The sequence below is a fragment of the Spermophilus citellus genome, assembly GCF_964194105.1.
Source record: "Spermophilus citellus genome assembly, chromosome: 7".
NCBI classification, from domain to species: Eukaryota; Metazoa; Chordata; class Mammalia; order Rodentia; family Sciuridae; genus Spermophilus; species Spermophilus citellus.
In genome coordinates this window covers 96,888,674-96,905,545 of record NC_138188.1, presented here as the reverse complement: position 1 = coordinate 96,905,545, position 16,872 = coordinate 96,888,674, and the positions used below count along the sequence as shown (strand labels likewise).

Here is a 16,872-nt window from a genome sequence, read left to right as displayed (position 1 = left end):
GCTAGGTGGCTTCAACAACTAGAGCATATTTTCTTTTATTCCAGAAGTTGGAAGTCCAAGATCAAGGTGCCAGCAGGTCTGGTCTCTTCTGAGGCCTTTCTTCTTGGTTTGTAGATGACCACCTTCTCACATTTCCTATGCCTGAACACATGCCTGGTGTCTACATTATCTCTTCCTTTAATGACAACAGTGAGATTGGATTAGGGCTTGTCCTAATTATCTCTATAAAAGGCCCTTCTCCCAATATAGTCACATTCTAAGGAAGCATGGTGACAGCTTCAATATATAAATTTAGGGGTTAAGGGCATAATTCAGACCACAACAGGGACCAATGTAGGCTCCAGTCTCAGGCCCTCTGATTTCAGTCCATGTCACCTTCTTGAGTTCCATGGTTGCTCTATCTTCAAGCTTAGGCAAAACTCATTTTTTTTTTTTTCTGATTTCAGGGGGAGTGCTAGGAATCTGAATTTTAGATTTCTATGAGTCTGGTGGAAAGTACCATAAAAATTCAGTTTTTGTGGATTCCTTATAGGGTGATGAACCAAGGTATATAAGATCTCATGTCCAAAGCTTGCTGAAGGCTTTATTGGGGTCCCATGGGTGGGGGTTATCTCCCTGCCGAGAAAACCACCTCTGCATGTGTAGAATAATGCAGCTTGTCTTCTTCCCCTTGGTTTGAGATGATAACCTGTGCCTAGGGTCAGCTGAAGCACCCCTATTCTTTTATATCTTAGGACAGACACTCTGAGTGCTGATGCTCAGGGGAGGGACAGATGTTTGCCCAGTAATTCAGAGGAAATGACAACCACATGCTGTGCTGGCATCTGGGAACACATTCCTGGCCAGACCTGCATTTCCTCCTTTGGTTGATGAGCAGGCATAGGAATGCATGATCACACCCATGATATTCTTGTGATGAACAGGGATTAAGATGCCAAAGTATCTTTCCAAGATCAGGGACCTCAGCCTACTACCAGTTGGACAAGAGCTCTGGCACACTGAAAGATCTTGGCCTTAGGCACATGCCACTATCATTACTACCACACAAGGAGCTTGGGATTCATTTTCAGGCATATTAAAGTGCTAAGAATTAACAAATATAAAAATCATGGTGAAATTGAGGGTTAACAGTTGTGAACAAGGAGATCTGACCAGATTCAGGTACTAAGAAGACAAAAAGCCTGTAGAGCAGAAAAGAACAGGGCAATAAAATGTGCTATATCCATGGCAGTGTGGCACGCTGGAGAGGGTGGTGGTGCAATGACCAGAGTACAAGATGTGTGGGTCACCTAGAGCCACTGGATTCCACCTTAAGTGGGGATGATGAAGTGCTTTAGAGAATGTGTCCTCTGGAGCCTGGCTTGGGTTTAAAAACCAAATGAAGTCACATGCAAAAAAGGCATTTCATACTCAGGAAACAGTAAAAAGATCTAACTTATGCTGATTTTTAAATAGTCCTTCCTCTCTTACTAGTACAGCTTTCTGAACAGATTTTTATTATAGTGATTTTTCACATTTCTAAGTAGAAATGTTCATACTAGTGTTTTCTGTGAGACTGAGAATTAATTCCACAAGGCAGACACTGTTATTCATCTTGTACATTCACACCTACTTCCTCTTAGGTACTCAGTTTGTTGTATGTATAAGTAAATAATGTTAATCTACAAGTTTACTAAAGATATGAGGAAAATGGTGCAAGTTCATGAATATATGTTATTTTTTAAAATTTATAATTCTGAATCCTCCAAAGAGATATCACACTGGATTGTTTGGTTCGAGCCAAGTACATAAATTCTAAGTTAAGAGTTACAGGCACACCGAAAGGGGTTTCTGGTTCTGTCCATAGTCTACAAAATCAGGAGCTTTCACCAAGAAAGAAAACTGCAGGTACTTCTTACTCTCTAAATTCCTGATTTACTGTTATCTGAACTCATGCTCTCCAAGCTCAGAAACAAACAAATAGGGACAAGTGTTGAATGAATATTTCACTATTTGAAATCTGAACTCACCATACGGAACTCAGGAACCAAACTGATTCTTGTGAATATCTTTTGTTACTCAAACATATTAGATGGAATTGTGAGGGATACCCTATTGTTCAAATGTATTATTTACATATATATATGTAAATAATACATCCAACTAAACCATCCTTTTCTTGCAACACCTGTCATTCATTGTATTCATTGGTGTCCAGGATAAAAAACATCATCTCCTATGAAATGATTGAGTGCTTCCTGCTTAATTGTACAGTCAGGCTTAATTCTTCCTTGAGGAAGTATTTGAAGCTATGTCATAGAACTTAGGACTCATGGTCCCCATGGAAGGGAGAAGAACAAATTCTTGATGGGCCACATCTGAATTCCTAGCGCTCAGCAGAGTAGTGATTCATACCACTTAAATGAGTGAGTACCTGGGCTAACAGGGCAGGGGCAGGGACATGATGAGGCCAGATGTCAGAAGTGATCAGACAGTGGCTTTGACGCAAAGTGGGTTGCCTTAGTATCAAAATGTAGAGAGTATTTGTGGAATAATGTATACATTTTAATGAAATGTTTAGGGTTCTTTTGGGCACTATTAATGCAATCCCCTTCAAATTCACATCTCATTTCCAATACTTGGTGTTTTTAAATTTTTTTTTTAATCTCTAAAGTTTTACTTCGATGTATTCAGAAGAGAATCAAGGTAAATATTCTTTAAAAACCTAACACATGGGGTAGAAGCAAACTCTTACCTATGAACCAGGGTGTTCTTGAGGCCCCCCACAAGGCCTCGGGCGATGGTCTTCACTCTGGGGGTAAGAATTGCCTGGGAGACATGGAAGGAGCCCTGGGGGGCGCGCTCACTCAGGGTGGTCTCCAAGAAGAGGATTAGTTTTCTCACACTTGTGGTATTTGCCCAAGGTGCTGGAATCTTCTTTCCTGGCCACAAGAAGGAGTACTGCTTGTAGAAGGGACAGTGGTAGAAGATAAGAACCTGAAATGTTCAAAACCAAGAAAGGCAACTCATGAAAAAGCTGAATGCTAACTAACCCCTGGGATTTACACTGATTACTGGGAGGAAAGACAAATATATGTGGGAATGAAAAAATTGTTATGTACATACTTTAAAAAAATCAATGAGCAAAGATTTACTAAGCACTTCTATATGACTGACTCAAAGATTCTTTTATTTCTTGTCATGAACAACTTTGGAAGTCTGGTAAGAATCACTGCCACCTTCTCAGAATTATAAATGAATATAAAACAAACAAGATCACAAAGGAAAATAAAATAGACAAGATGACAAAGGAAACCAATGATAAGAAAACAGATCTATGAATATATTAAGTACATTTGTAATAAATAAATGCATACCCCTCCTGATAAATTCATTGAATAAAATATTTTATTGTGAGTCTAGTAAGTCCCACAATTTGAGTTAGTGATGAGCACAAGTGAGGTTTTAAGATAGCTGCAATAACTGAAATGTGAGATGGACATCTATGGGGATAAAGTAATAAAGCCAACACCGTTGTGGGCCACTGCCTGTACTTATAAATGAATTTTCAGTTAAAGTTTAGTAAAAACAAATGTGTAATATTTTACCATCCAAATTCAGTCTTCTTAAATTATATCCATCCATACCCCCTTGGGAAATCTATGGACTTCAAGCGTGAAAACTCTCAGGTTGGGTTAGCTTATGTGGTTTAGAAGTTATGTTTCCTGTGTTCATGAAATTGACACCGAGCTCTTGGAGTTTCGATAAACACATTGAACTGATTTGTGAGTCTTTAGATTTTTAACTATGTGCACTGAGTCTGAATGAAATCATGCCTCCCAGTGGAGGAAGGGAATGTGCCACTCGAGGCAGGGATGACTTCACAGAGGCAATGGGCCTCCAGTGGGACCACTCACAATGATGGTAATTTTGAAAATAATTAGCCAGCCACATCCACAGCATTAATTAGTATCTGGGAGGCAGCTGTGGGACAGGGAATTGCTATTTCAATTGTCCCAATTTGGATCTCTGTGTAGGTTTCTAGAAGTAATATATTTCTTGCCATTTTGAGCTCCCATGATCTGCTAAAGGAAAGTTCTGGGGATGCAGGGTCCCTGGACTACAGTCCTCAGATAGCTGGCCTGGAGCCCAATCCTCCAGGCACCCAAGAACAAGGGCTTTGCAGTCCATCATGTTTCCAGTGTACATTTAGCTGGTGACTAAGGTGTTGACTGACTGTCCCAGAGGCCCAGAGCCAGCGAGTGCCAGGCTGCATGCACTAAGCAGGGTCATGGCTTGCTGTTTTTAATGGTTTTGAATAATGCTGACTGGCTGCAAATGATGTCTGTGGTAAACACGCCTTAATGAGGTTAATCACAGGCTCACAGTAAGCAGATTGCCTGGGAGATCTTGGAGGATTTCCTCCTGGCAGTGGTGTAATTGGCAAATTTGGAAGGCTGGGGACTCCCAGAAGAGCTGCCCTGGGCAGTGGGCTGTGGGAGGGGGAGGAAGCTGTGCAGGCTTGTGTCAGGCCTGCTACAGGTCTCCCTTGACATCTGGCCCCTGGGCTAAGCATCCCAAAAGGACAGTGCTATCCTTTGTTTTGCCTTGAAAAGGTGCAAACAGTACAAATTTTGCAAGGGGGCTTCATGCTTTTCCTCAAGAGCCCTGTTGAGCAATCTGACCCTGAAGGTTTCAGGGGAATTTCTGCCCACAGTGGAGGCCAGCCTAAGCAAATCAGCTCTCATTCTACAAGATTTCAGGGGTGGAGTCTCTCGCCTGTGCTTTGCGTCCTCTTCCCCACCTCATTCTGCTGCAGTTTTCTCTGAAACACTTTACCCTACAGCTCAGCAGCTCATGTTCGGTTTTCCTCTTGAGACAGTTTTAAAAATCTCATTTCCTTTAAGAACTATTCCTTGATTGACCGCCTCTTACTCTGAGCATTTCTTTACTGGGGGCCTTGGGAGGCAGATTTATGCTATGTTCTACTTTTCATCTGATTTATTTTAAAAAAATCCCTTCCTATGCTACAGAGCATTCAAGGTAGTCTTATCTTGTGTTTGCATATTAATTATTTTGTATTTACTAGAGTTGTCTATTCCTACCTTCTCCATGAGATCATAAATACTTTGGAGATGTACATTCAATCTTCTGATTCATTGTACCCTCCAACCCCATATGCATGCCTGTGAGCTGCGACATACCTGCATGTTGAATGTATGAAATTTGACTAGATCATAGTACACTTTTTGATATTAAATTGCATAATAAAATACTCAGGGTTAAACACAAGGCAGGTCATTACATAATGAATATTTAGAGTCTGACCATATTTAAAGTGGGAGCCCAACCCAGCACAGCAAAAAAACTGGTAATCCTCCTTGAGACTTCTTGTTTTAACTTTTAAAGACTCGGCACCAGTCACATGGGGAAGGAAGGAGCATAGGGGGATCCTGGGATTTAGACTGCCCTTTCTGATATGTCATCATAGACTCTGCATAACTTTAGAGGTATTTGAGGTTGGATGACACAGTTAATTTATCCCATTCTTAAAAACCACAATGAACTTTCCTTCTGCTGCTAGAAATTCACTGTTCATACTATTTGTTATTCCTGAAGATACTTCTAACTCCTGCAGGTTTGTAGTCAATTTAGTTTGCAATACATCAGCCATTCAGAATATGAGCAGGGTAAAAAATCCTGAACTTTTATTTGAACTCAAATTAACCTTACCTGAAACCCCATATCAAAACCTTTCCTTTTTTCTCTTCTACTCTGGGACCCTCTGAAATTAGGGGCTTATTGATAAAGAAAAAGCATTTTATTAGCAAAACAGATGAGAGCAGTTGTGAAATGATCAGGGAGCATGAACAGCCCTCAGAGAGCAGCAGAAGCCATGGGAAGTCTGGAGCAGAAAGAACCTGTGATGGAATCCTCGCTCTTCACTCACCCACAATGTTTTCCTCCAGCAAGTTGCTCAATAAACCTATGCCTCAGTTTCCTCATCTGTAAAATAGAATACTAATAAAGTACCTATCTCATAATGTTGTTAGGAGGATCATGTGAGTTAATCCATTTGCCTAGCACATAATAAAGGCTTAGGTGTTACTGCTATTATTACTATTATCTAGTGATGTGAAAGAGAAACTCTCTGGGGATCAAAATCTCTCCAGGTTGGTTGGACCTGTGACTTTGAATATATATAAACTTGGGTTTGGGGGAGAGATGTGATAAATATTTGGCAAAATATCACAAAAGTTTTAGTGAGGAAAAAATGACTTAGACATATTTTAACAAATACTAAGATTTACCTCAATCAGCCTCTGTGGAGTCAAAACATTTAGCACTTGCCGTCAAGTCTTCTCATTGGTTTCCCTACTTCTGCCCTCTCCCCCCTGCCCCTGATGTTGTCCTAGCACAAGAATCGGAGGGATCCCATTAAGACCTGCATCAGGGCAAAGCTGTGCTCAGAACTCTCCCCTGTGTGACCACCGACTATCTATCTGTCCTCTTCCTGCTCTTCATTACCTGCTTATTAGCTTCTGTCCCTGTTTTTCCTCAAAGATATCAGGGACACTCCTGCTTCAAGGCCTCTGTGCTGGCTGCTTCCTCTGCCTCCAAAGACCCTCATGTTTCACTCCTTTGAATGCAACCTTTCCCATAAATCTTCACATAGATTGCCCTGCTCATCCTATGCAAAACTCAACCAACCCACCCACACAGTCCTGGTTCCCAGATACCATGCTGAGCTTCTCCTTTTCCACAGTTCTTACCACTTTTCACCAACACATATGTATTACCTTTGTTCTATGACCTATCTCTACCCACTTGAATGAAAGCTCTACTAGGGCAAGATTCATTGTCTGCTTACTCACTGATAAGAATGGTACCTGGTACATACTGGTATTCAGTAAATATTTACAAATACAGGGGCTGGAGTTGTGGCTCAAGTGGTAGCGTGCTTGCCTGGCATGCGCGGGGCGCTGGGTTCGATCCTCAGCACCACATAAAAGTAAAATAAAGATGTTGTGTCCACCGAAAACTAAAAAATAAAAATATTAAAAATTCTCTCTCTCTTTAAAAAATTTACAAATACATAATCTTTAACTTATTTTTAACTAAGTCTCTCCCTGAGTTCAAAAACATCTGCCTCTCTTAAGGATGTTTTGCTTTTTGCATTTATTAGGCAAATAAGCAACTTTGCTTTAAGGTACTTGCTTTTTTTTTTTTAAGAGACTAAATTATTGGTTGCTTGATGTGATTTAGATATGAGGTGCTCCCCGCAAAATTCATGTGTGAGACCATTTGAGACCATTCCATTCTAAGGTGGAATGGTTGTATGGTGAGAGTTGTAACCTAACCAATGGATAAAAAACATTGATAGGGATTACCTGGGTGGTAGCTGTAGACAGGTAGGGTGTGGCTGGAGGCAGGTAGGGTGTGGCTGGAGGCAGGTTTCTGGGGATGTACCCTTGGAGTTTTTGTCCCTGGTGAATGGAGCTCTCTCTGCTTCCCATTGCCATATTCTAAGCTGCTTTTCCCCTACCACTCCTTTTTCTCATGATGCTCTGTTTCATCTTGGGCCCAGAGGTATAGAGTGCACCGGAATCTCTGAAACTGGGAGCCCCCAATAAACTTTTCCTTCTCTTTAACTATCAGGCCTTGGTCACAGTGATGAAAAAGCTGATCAAAACACTGTTCTTTCCCTGAAGCTCTTCCCTGCTGCTACAATCCGTGAAACCAGAGTGGAATGTTTCTGAGTCCCACTTCCTTTGCCTGATTGTGTCCCTCATGGTCTAGGTTTGGAGGCTCTTCTGGAAACACACTCTCAGCAGGTGTGTTCAACAGGTCTTCCTTTCTTAACTCTGTCTGTGACCCAAATTCTATGAGGAGGGCCTGTAAAATAGTCATATTCCTGTGATGAATGACTTCATACAACTTTGTCACTCAATACCTTGGCAAGGGTGATCTGCAGAGACCTGAGAGTGTGGGTTTAAAGCAGACCTCTGGGAAGATAGAATGGTAAGGACCTACTGGCCCATTTCACAATTTTGCCTCTGGCTAGTTCTGAGCAGGCTTTTCTGTCAATTTACATGCCAAGCAGATTGCCAAACTTTAAACATTTGGCAGGGGTTAACCCAGTGAAATAGAGCTCAGGGAAGCTTTGCAACTATCCTAGAGCTCAGGAATCAATGTACCAAACAATCCCACACTTTCCAGCCTTTGAGCCCAGGGTTGAGCTGTTTTACAGATGAATACACAGGAAAAGCACAAAGAGCTGCCTTCGTGCCCTTGACCGCTTGTCCCTCCTGTCCCTCCTTCCCTCCTACCTGGCACTTCTTCTCCCACAGGGTTTGCAGCGTCATGCTTTCCACACTGCAGGCTGGACACAACTTGTTTTCAAAGGCCTCCTGGATCCGGAGAACCAGGCATTTGTGATGCGCCTCATCCATGGCATAGAAGTGGTTAAAATCCAGGAAGACAATCTCTTTGGGGTGTTGTGTAAGGAAGGAGTCAATCTCCATCAGCCCATCCCAGACCTTGATGCCAAAAAGCCCATGGATAAAGTAGATCTCCTGGTCTGTGTCCCCTGGCTTGGAAGACACACGCAGGTCAAAGTAGCGGATCCCAGCTTCCAGCTGTTCCCGGAAGGTCAGGTTCTGAGTCACAGACCATTTCTTCATGAGCTTCTTCACCAAGGAGATCCTGGCGAGGCGTTTGATAGCCTGAGTTTGGTCAGGCCCCACGGGGGACTTTTCATCCACCCAGTAGCTGAATGAATCATGGGAACCTGGACAAGGCAATAAAAGGGAAGAAGACATGAGGTGGGAGCTGGGAGCATGGAGCCAACCGATAAGAAAACGACCGCAACAAAAATGAAGAACGCAATGTATGAAAACATTATAATGGATACTTGCAAGATTCTCCAAGCTTGCTGAGGATGAAATAAATGCAAATAAAAGCAATGCAGTCTTATTAGCAGCTTGTTAAGCCCAGGGTAACACTATAATTCTCACATATTGCTAGTGTGAGGTAAATTAATAAATACTCTACTGGAAAGCCATTTAGAAATATGTTGAGAAATAGTAGCTTTAAAATATTCATTTCCCTAATCCAGTAATTTCATTTCAGGAAAGCTGTGTGGAGGGAAGAAACTCAAATATTAGGAAATACAAAGATGGTTGCTGAAGAATATCCAAACACAGAAACTGGAGGTTGCTTAAGTGCCCCTCAGAGAAAAATGCTTCATGGTGGCACATACACTTTATTTACACTGTCACTGAAACAAAGGGCAGGAAAACACTGTGTCTAGGTAATGCTGGGATAGGCATTTTAATTTTAGGAAATGTCGAATTTAAAGAATTGGTCCCCTTTTTGTGCTTTTAGAATATAAAAGATAAATAAAATTTAAATATTATGTACATGTGCCATTTTACTATTGTAAAAATCTGAGTCAATAGGGATGATTTCTTGACAGATCAAATAATCTGATGCACTGAACACAAATTAGTGATCTTGTACTCTTTTTTAAAAACTGATATCTTGATAGTTAAAATTGCTATTCAATAGTTCCACTACATATTCTATTCCTCTGCCTTAAGAACAAGAGGGTAGGAATCCTCTTAAACACTGAAATTATTTTGGTATAAAGTATAAGTGACTGTGATCTGTGTACTTCTGACTATGGTAAGAAAATATTTTACTAGTAAATATTTCAGGTGAAATTTTAACAATTATTTTTAATTTGTCATTCCTTTCTATCCATTGTCAGTCTTTATCCTGTTTATTATCTATTAACTCATGTGGCAGGATAATTTGTTTAGGGCTGTTCCTGGCTTTGAGGTTGGGGACAACACAGAAGTTGACATGTACAAATCTAGGAGGAAAACGTCCTCGTTCTGACACTACTAACCATGTCCCTACCAAAGACACCCACATGAGAACCAAAATTCTTGTATTTGTACTAGTTCATTGTCACATACTTTCTATTTTACTAAATTTTAGAGTAGGAACTTCATATATAATATGAATTTTTTTATAAAACTCCACTGTTTTATATTATTTTGCATTCTCTTGAAAAGAAATCATCTTGCATTGGCTTTACTATTTTATCATCTCAGAGATAAAGTGAACAAAAGAAAATCAGGTGACAGATGATGCTCTATTTTTATGCAGCATCTAGAACATGGAGGGGATTCAATAAGTATTAAGAAAAATCATATTTATTAATCCTTAAGCAAATTGAATTTTGCAAGTGAGAAAATTAACAGCATATTTCAGATAAAAAAAAATTACCATTACTGATAGAAATGTGGAGCAAGTCCCTTCGGATCTTCCGCATTGGTTATCATTGTTAATAAGACTCACTGGATACTTGCCTAATGCTCTGCTTCCTTTGGCTATACAGAAACAAGAAATTTTTATATCTCCTCATCGAGAGATTTATTACAAATACCTTATATACGGGTGGTGAACAGCCAGTTCTTTTCTTTCTAAATTGTATTAAAAGCCCAGCTGTTCAGGATGCAGTATGTAATACAGCACAAGGCACATACTGAACTTAATTCTTCCCTGGGCATCTGGGAATAGCCATTATCCAAGCACGGAGGAGAGACACATCCCCGCTGGGGTTCGTTTGTTGATGCTGAGCCCAGTTTCAACTCCAGAGGGAGATGTGCTAACAACCTCCAACACTCTTCTCCATGTCTGAGGACTGTGCAGAAATGTGACAACCAAGGGACCCTAGGGGCCGTTTCTGAACATGCAGGGTACCCAGCTCATCCCATAGAAGAGAGAACAGGCATAGTCCCCCTGAACACTGAGTCTCTCTTAACTCTGCTCCTTTATCATTTCTCTGGTTCATCTCATCCTTTCTGACATCCTGTGCTTGGTACCTACTCCCCAACCTGACAGGATAAGATGATGGACAGGTTGTTTGCTGAATGTTTTATAGTGGCTGTCCTGCCTAGGCTGACAGCAGTCAAAAGCAACCATCACTCAATAGCTACCATCAATATTTTTGTCTTTCTATTTATTTTTTTCTAGACAGCTTTTTCCTATTACAGAGTGAGTTACATAACATTCCAGCAATGTCATGCACTTAACTACTTTGTGAAAAAACAGGCTCAAAATGACCTCCCCGGTGTTGTGCAGACAGTATTTACAATGTAAAGCAATCTGCAAACAGTACTCATAAAAATCCTTACATTTTACAGTGTAAATTCATTACATTCCAAATTCACTATCAAAATTTCTTCCCTTCTTCTCTTTCCAGGGAAGTTATTTTACTCTTTAAAAACAGTCTACAACAAGAGCGATTCCCCCACTTGCTCTGGGATACATGAATTAAATTCATGTACTCCCCAGAAAAGGAGAAATATGACTCTGCTCATTAGTCCTTGACTTCTTCTTTAAGAGAATGGCTGCATGGGCTTTACTAAGGACAGCAGTTCCATGCATTCTGGTTTGTTTAATGACAAGGCCAGAAAACAGTTTAGGGGCTCATCCTCTGTGAATTCCTGCCGATGAAAGCTTTTTCACTGCTACTACCCAGCACTGACTGTCATCTTTACTCGACCCTCTATGTCTGCTTGTCTAAAATGGACTTAAATGGTGCTCTTCTAATTAACACAAAGCACTTTCCCTCTTCTGGCTTGCCCTCAACAGTGCTGTCTTCCCTTTCCCTCTTGTGGTCAAATTAACCCTGCCAACCAGGCTTGCTGCCTTTTCCTGCTCTGATCTATCATTCACTCCTTACCATCTAAGTCTTCCTTCCACCCTTTTATTGTTGATCCTGACAACTTCTAATCAACCAAATAGTTTTATTCTTCTTGGCTTCTTTGAGGTCTTGCCAACCTAGCTCTTTTCTGGAGCCTCCCATTGCCTTGAACTCAGTGATAGGGCTGAATATTCCTGGGCTTCTTATTCTTCCTTCATCTCTGTCCTATTTCTTTTGCTTGCTCCTCTTCCTCTCTCTTATTTCCAAATTTAAATGTTTTCCAAGGATATGTTCTCTATTTTCTCCCTTTTCCCACTTCAGAGATTACACACCTCCCAGTTGACCACAGCACCTGTTACGTAGGTGACACCAGAAACTTCCTTTCTAGCTCAGACTCCTCTAAATGTGGTCCTCCATCTGGCAGCTTGCACACAAGACAAATTACATATTTCCTAAGTCAGCAATTCACACTGTTCTTGTCACCCCTGCAAAGTGCCTTTCCTGAATTCTGGCCAATAAATCACCCAGTCACACTTGAGATCTTGGATTCTATTTGAATTCTTCCCACACCCCAGTTCCCTTCTTCCAACTAGTTATCGAAATTTTACACTTGACCTTTGCAACAAATATCAAACGTGTCTCTTCCCTCGACCTTTGACTGCTGCTCTTCATTAACAGACTCATTCCCTGTCAAATAATCAGGACTAAAAGGACCCTTAATCCTTTCACTCCAGCCGCTCTCTAATTTGTTCATATCAAAAGGTAGTGATTTTAAGGCACAGCTATGATTATGACACTTTCCTCCTGTCTCCCAAATCAGGTTCAAAAATCTGAAACTGGGAGTTAGGACTTTCTCCAATATGGCTCCAGTGCCTCATGGCCTCATCCTTCCCCAGACCTCACTATGTAGCCTGGCATCCTTGGAGTGCAGTATACCTAGAAAGACAGATCTCTTTCTGGACTCTGTTTACTCTCATTTGCTGCCACCCTTTGTAAAATATTCTCTCATCCCAAATCTGTCCATATCTCCTCCCCAGAATTTACAGCCCATATTAAATTGCTCACTTCATATCTCTTTTCTTATCTGTAAAATGGGCACAACAGTACCTGTTGTCATAGAATTGTGAATATTCTAATACATGCCAAGTTCTTAGGTACACGCTGACACACAGGAAGTGCTGGACTATCATGATGTGCATTATTAACCAGTCTTTATTTGTTAGAAACCAGAGGGCAAAGGACTTATCAACTGAAGCTCCTTATCCTCAATACTGAGGTTCTGGAAGGTGTTCTTTTTTTCTGTACTTGACTCATTGTTCCTCACAGTCTTATTGGTTGATATACAGAGGACAGATTAGCCTGCATTTTATTGAACACAGCTAACATTCTCTAGTCACAGACTAAGCTGTCACAACCACTTCTAAAATCCTATCATTTGATTTTGCTACTTTCTGATCACAATTACTTTTCCTCTGCCTCATTGCAACTGCAATTTTACATTTCTCACCAATCCCAAAGCCCAGTACTGGATTTTCTTCATCCTTCAGCTTTTTTTCTGAGGCCATTCAGTTACCATTGTCACCTGCAGGGTTAGTAATTATAACTATCTGAAAGCTGTTAGAATCACTGCTAAATCATATTATTGTCTTCACATAAATCATGTGCACAGCCCCAAGATGCACATGGAAATATTAACATGACATTTTCTAACAACATTTTTTTTAAAGAAGGAAGGGAAAGAAGAAGGGTCATTTAAAAAAAAAAAAACAACTTTATTTTTATTTGTTTATTTTTATGTGGTGCTGAGGATCGAACCCGGTGCCTCACGCGTGCAAGGCAAGCACTCTACCACTGAGCTACAGCCCCAGCCCATAACAAATTTTTTGATTAACAGCAAATGTTTTTCTCCTCTTCTGTAAGTTTTAGGAAACAATAAGCATCAAATATTATTAGATCACTATTTTTCAGACTTTTCTCCTCAGGGATTTTTGCTGTCATCTGAAGACTAATTGTATAAGTAGTAAGATATATGAACATAAGTCCTTCCTTAATACTCTATAATCCTAGGACCACTTTTAGCTATAGAAAAGTAAAGGTTTCTTTTTCTCCCCTCCATTTTCTGGAAATTTAGTTTTCTGTCTTTTTATTTTTCACAGTTATTATTCTTTTTTCTTTCTATTTTCTTGGACCATCAATAGCCATTAATAAAATTTCTTCTTCCTCTCTATGCATACCAACCTCTGGATAATGTATGTAAAGACACTTTGTAATAGAAAGCAGTGATCCATAACCTTAGATGTTAGAATCATTCAGAGGGAGTTTTCAAAAAACACAACCCCACCATGATCCCATCTGGAATCTCTCTGGAGTGGGAGCTCCCCAGATGATTCTCTTGCATTCCCAGGCTTGACATCCATGGCCCTAATACAAGCTTATCTTTCCTAACAAGTTCATTGGTTTCTGTATGTGGCTTTCTTAGGTTGCTCATCTAGTGATTTCAATTCTCCAAATAACAAGATTGCTTTTCCTGTATTGAGATGGATGCTCTCTTCGCCATCCCTTTGTCTAGGAATGCCACATTCAATGAATAATCACAGCTTTTAAATGGAGAAAAAAGATATTGGGAGACCTGGCTTTCCTTACTGTATCTTCTAGGCAGTGATTAGAAGAGGTTGCTTGAGATTAATAGGGGCCTTTGGGATGTGTGTTTGGTTGGAGAGTTCAGAAGGAAGTCACTGGGGCAGCAAAGCCCTGAGGAAAGAGAGTTATTGTGGAAAAAGGCTCCAGGATCTTTGTTTGGAGCTACAATTATTTCTTCCTGGACACCACTGGAGCACAAGAAAATCTAAGAGGCCAACAGCAAGAAAGAAGGTGACCCTGTGAGTTGCAGGGACAATCAGTTTGCTCTTTATCTGGAGCGCACATTGCTGCTTAATTCTTTCACAGGTTTGTTATTTGGGGATTAGAAATCTCAAGTGAGCATATGGCAGTTTTTAGTTAAAACACTTTCATTACCCATTTCTCGCAAATTGGAATAGTAGCCATTTTCTGAACGCAATTAGAAAGAACTTAAGGTGCGCTTCTTGGGAACCTGATTTCTAAATAAAATGAAAAGAATTCAAATCACACACTCTGTACCTAAAATTATCCACTGCATTACAACACAGTGGCCCATCAGAACATGTGGTAATCATACTCAAAGCCATGAAGGGAGGAATGGGGCAGGAGTTCAGGGAAACTTCTTTACCAAATCTCTGGGAGGCATACAGGGAGGTGGGGGTGGTGATCCCATGTCAAAGAACTCATCACATGACATGTTTAAGAATCTCTCTGTCTCCACCTTCCTCTAGTACTGCTCTGCTTTGCTGAGCCTTCAACTTTGAAGTCCATTCACCTTTCCAGGCTGGCTCACGGACCCCTTCCTTGACTGGGTGCCTCTCACCATTCAGGGTAACTGGCCTATTAGCATTGACATCACAAAAATTAGTTCTTGGAGGGGGGGAATCTTACTCTGATGCACAGATATGCATAAGGTACATAAATAGATACATAGTACATCTGCAGTATTAAAATTTCACATGGGGGTTGCCATCAGGATAGGGATGTTTAAAAAGACTGCTGAGCAGAGTGATAATAAACAAAAGACTGAGAAACAGTGCCCTAGACTGAGCCCCTGGCTTGTCTGGCCTCACCTCTGAGACTATGCCTCTTTTTGTCCTTATTGGCATGTTTCTCAAATCCCTCCAGCAATTCTTTCCCACTGGACCTCCATCCATAGGTGACCAATTACCAAGAAGTTCTATTCTCATTTTCTGACCCAGAACACTAGAAGGCTGGGAACCTTTCAGTTCTTCTCTTCCAGTTATCTCTAAGGTATTCCCAGTTGTCATCTCTGGGACCAAGAAGTCATTTCTCAGCCCCAAAGGACCCAGACTAGCAGTCTCTATACATCAGCTTAGGAAGCAGAAATTTACAAATGATGAGCCCTGAGACTAATTTAGTGAACTACCTCAGCTCAGAAGAAGCTAAGTGGAGAGTTCTCACAGTGGTTAAGAGCATAGGGTCTGGTAGCAGGCTGCTTGAATTCCTAACCTACTGACTAGCTACATAACTGAAATACTGTGTTTTGTTTCCTCATCTGCGAAATGGGGATAACATCAGTACTAACTTCATTGGTTTATTGTGAAGACTAAATGAATCAAGTCAGGAAAGCACTTGGAAGATTCCCTGGCCAACAGAATGGGCTCAAACATAACCTATTATTAAAGAATTTGTCATCTTCTACTTGGATGATACTATCAGAGAAATAAATAATTGAAACTTCAGTAAATACTTATATTTAGGTACTGTCATGACAATTAACATTTAGAGCTGGGAAAAAGAAGTCTGAAGTTTAAGTGATTTATTTTAGGTTAAAATCAATATTGAAGGAAGCAACTTCAAATCACAGTATTATACAATTAAAGTTTCTATTAGCACTAAAACAAAACTTATAAATGATGTCCAGTCTGTTCCTAGGTCCATAATTGGAAATAATCATGATTTGAGAGTGTAGGAAAAAAAGTTCCAAGAATGTTCTTGAACCTTTTTTTTTAAATTATAGAGTCAGACATCTGCAAGGGATTTAAATATAAAAAAATAGAAAAACAAATCTAACCTATTGAAAAAAAAAACATGTTGGATAGAAGATTTTTGGAGAGTAAAAGTCTACATAATCCATTATTTAAAATGGAAACAAAAAAATCCAGTAATGTCTTTCCAGGTTATGGGTTGAAAAAAGCATCCTAACAGTTTTCACAAGTATCATTAAAACACTCAAAACACCTCTTCTGGATTTATTTTGAACAACAACTTTTCTGTATTTTCTCAACATGCTTTATCACTTCCTGTTTTTCTTTGCAAGTATGGATTTTTGAGGCTTCTTGACTTTGCCCATTTTATTCACAGTCTTTTTGCTTTTTTTGGGAGACATTTTCACTTAATAATGTGATAAGTTGAGAGCACTAATGCAGAACTCCAGTCTACTGGGAAAACAGCAGAATAAGGATGCAATGCATTCTCCACCTTCTGGCCTGGATGCACCTGCAACTTAAATGTTTTAGTTAGCTCATGCATGTAAACCGACTGAAATGAGATTTTTTTAAAAAAAATTCAGACAGTGAATTCCCAGTAAA

The 16,872-nt window shown here is 40.2% G+C and overlaps 1 protein-coding gene across 1 annotated transcript in view; it reads right to left on the bottom strand.

The window, feature by feature from the left end:
• The window catches only part of PLCXD2 (phosphatidylinositol specific phospholipase C X domain containing 2), a 46,593-nt gene that overhangs the window by 10,528 nt on the left and 19,193 nt on the right, over positions 1 to 16,872 (bottom strand). Inside the window, exons 3-4 of the mRNA XM_081302124.1 lie at positions 8,310 to 8,770; positions 2,735 to 2,976 (exon numbers count right to left, since the gene is read on the bottom strand). Coding sequence (XP_081158250.1) covers positions 2,735 to 2,976; positions 8,310 to 8,770 — 703 coding nt within the window. The remainder of the gene's footprint in view (positions 1 to 2,734; positions 2,977 to 8,309; positions 8,771 to 16,872) is intronic.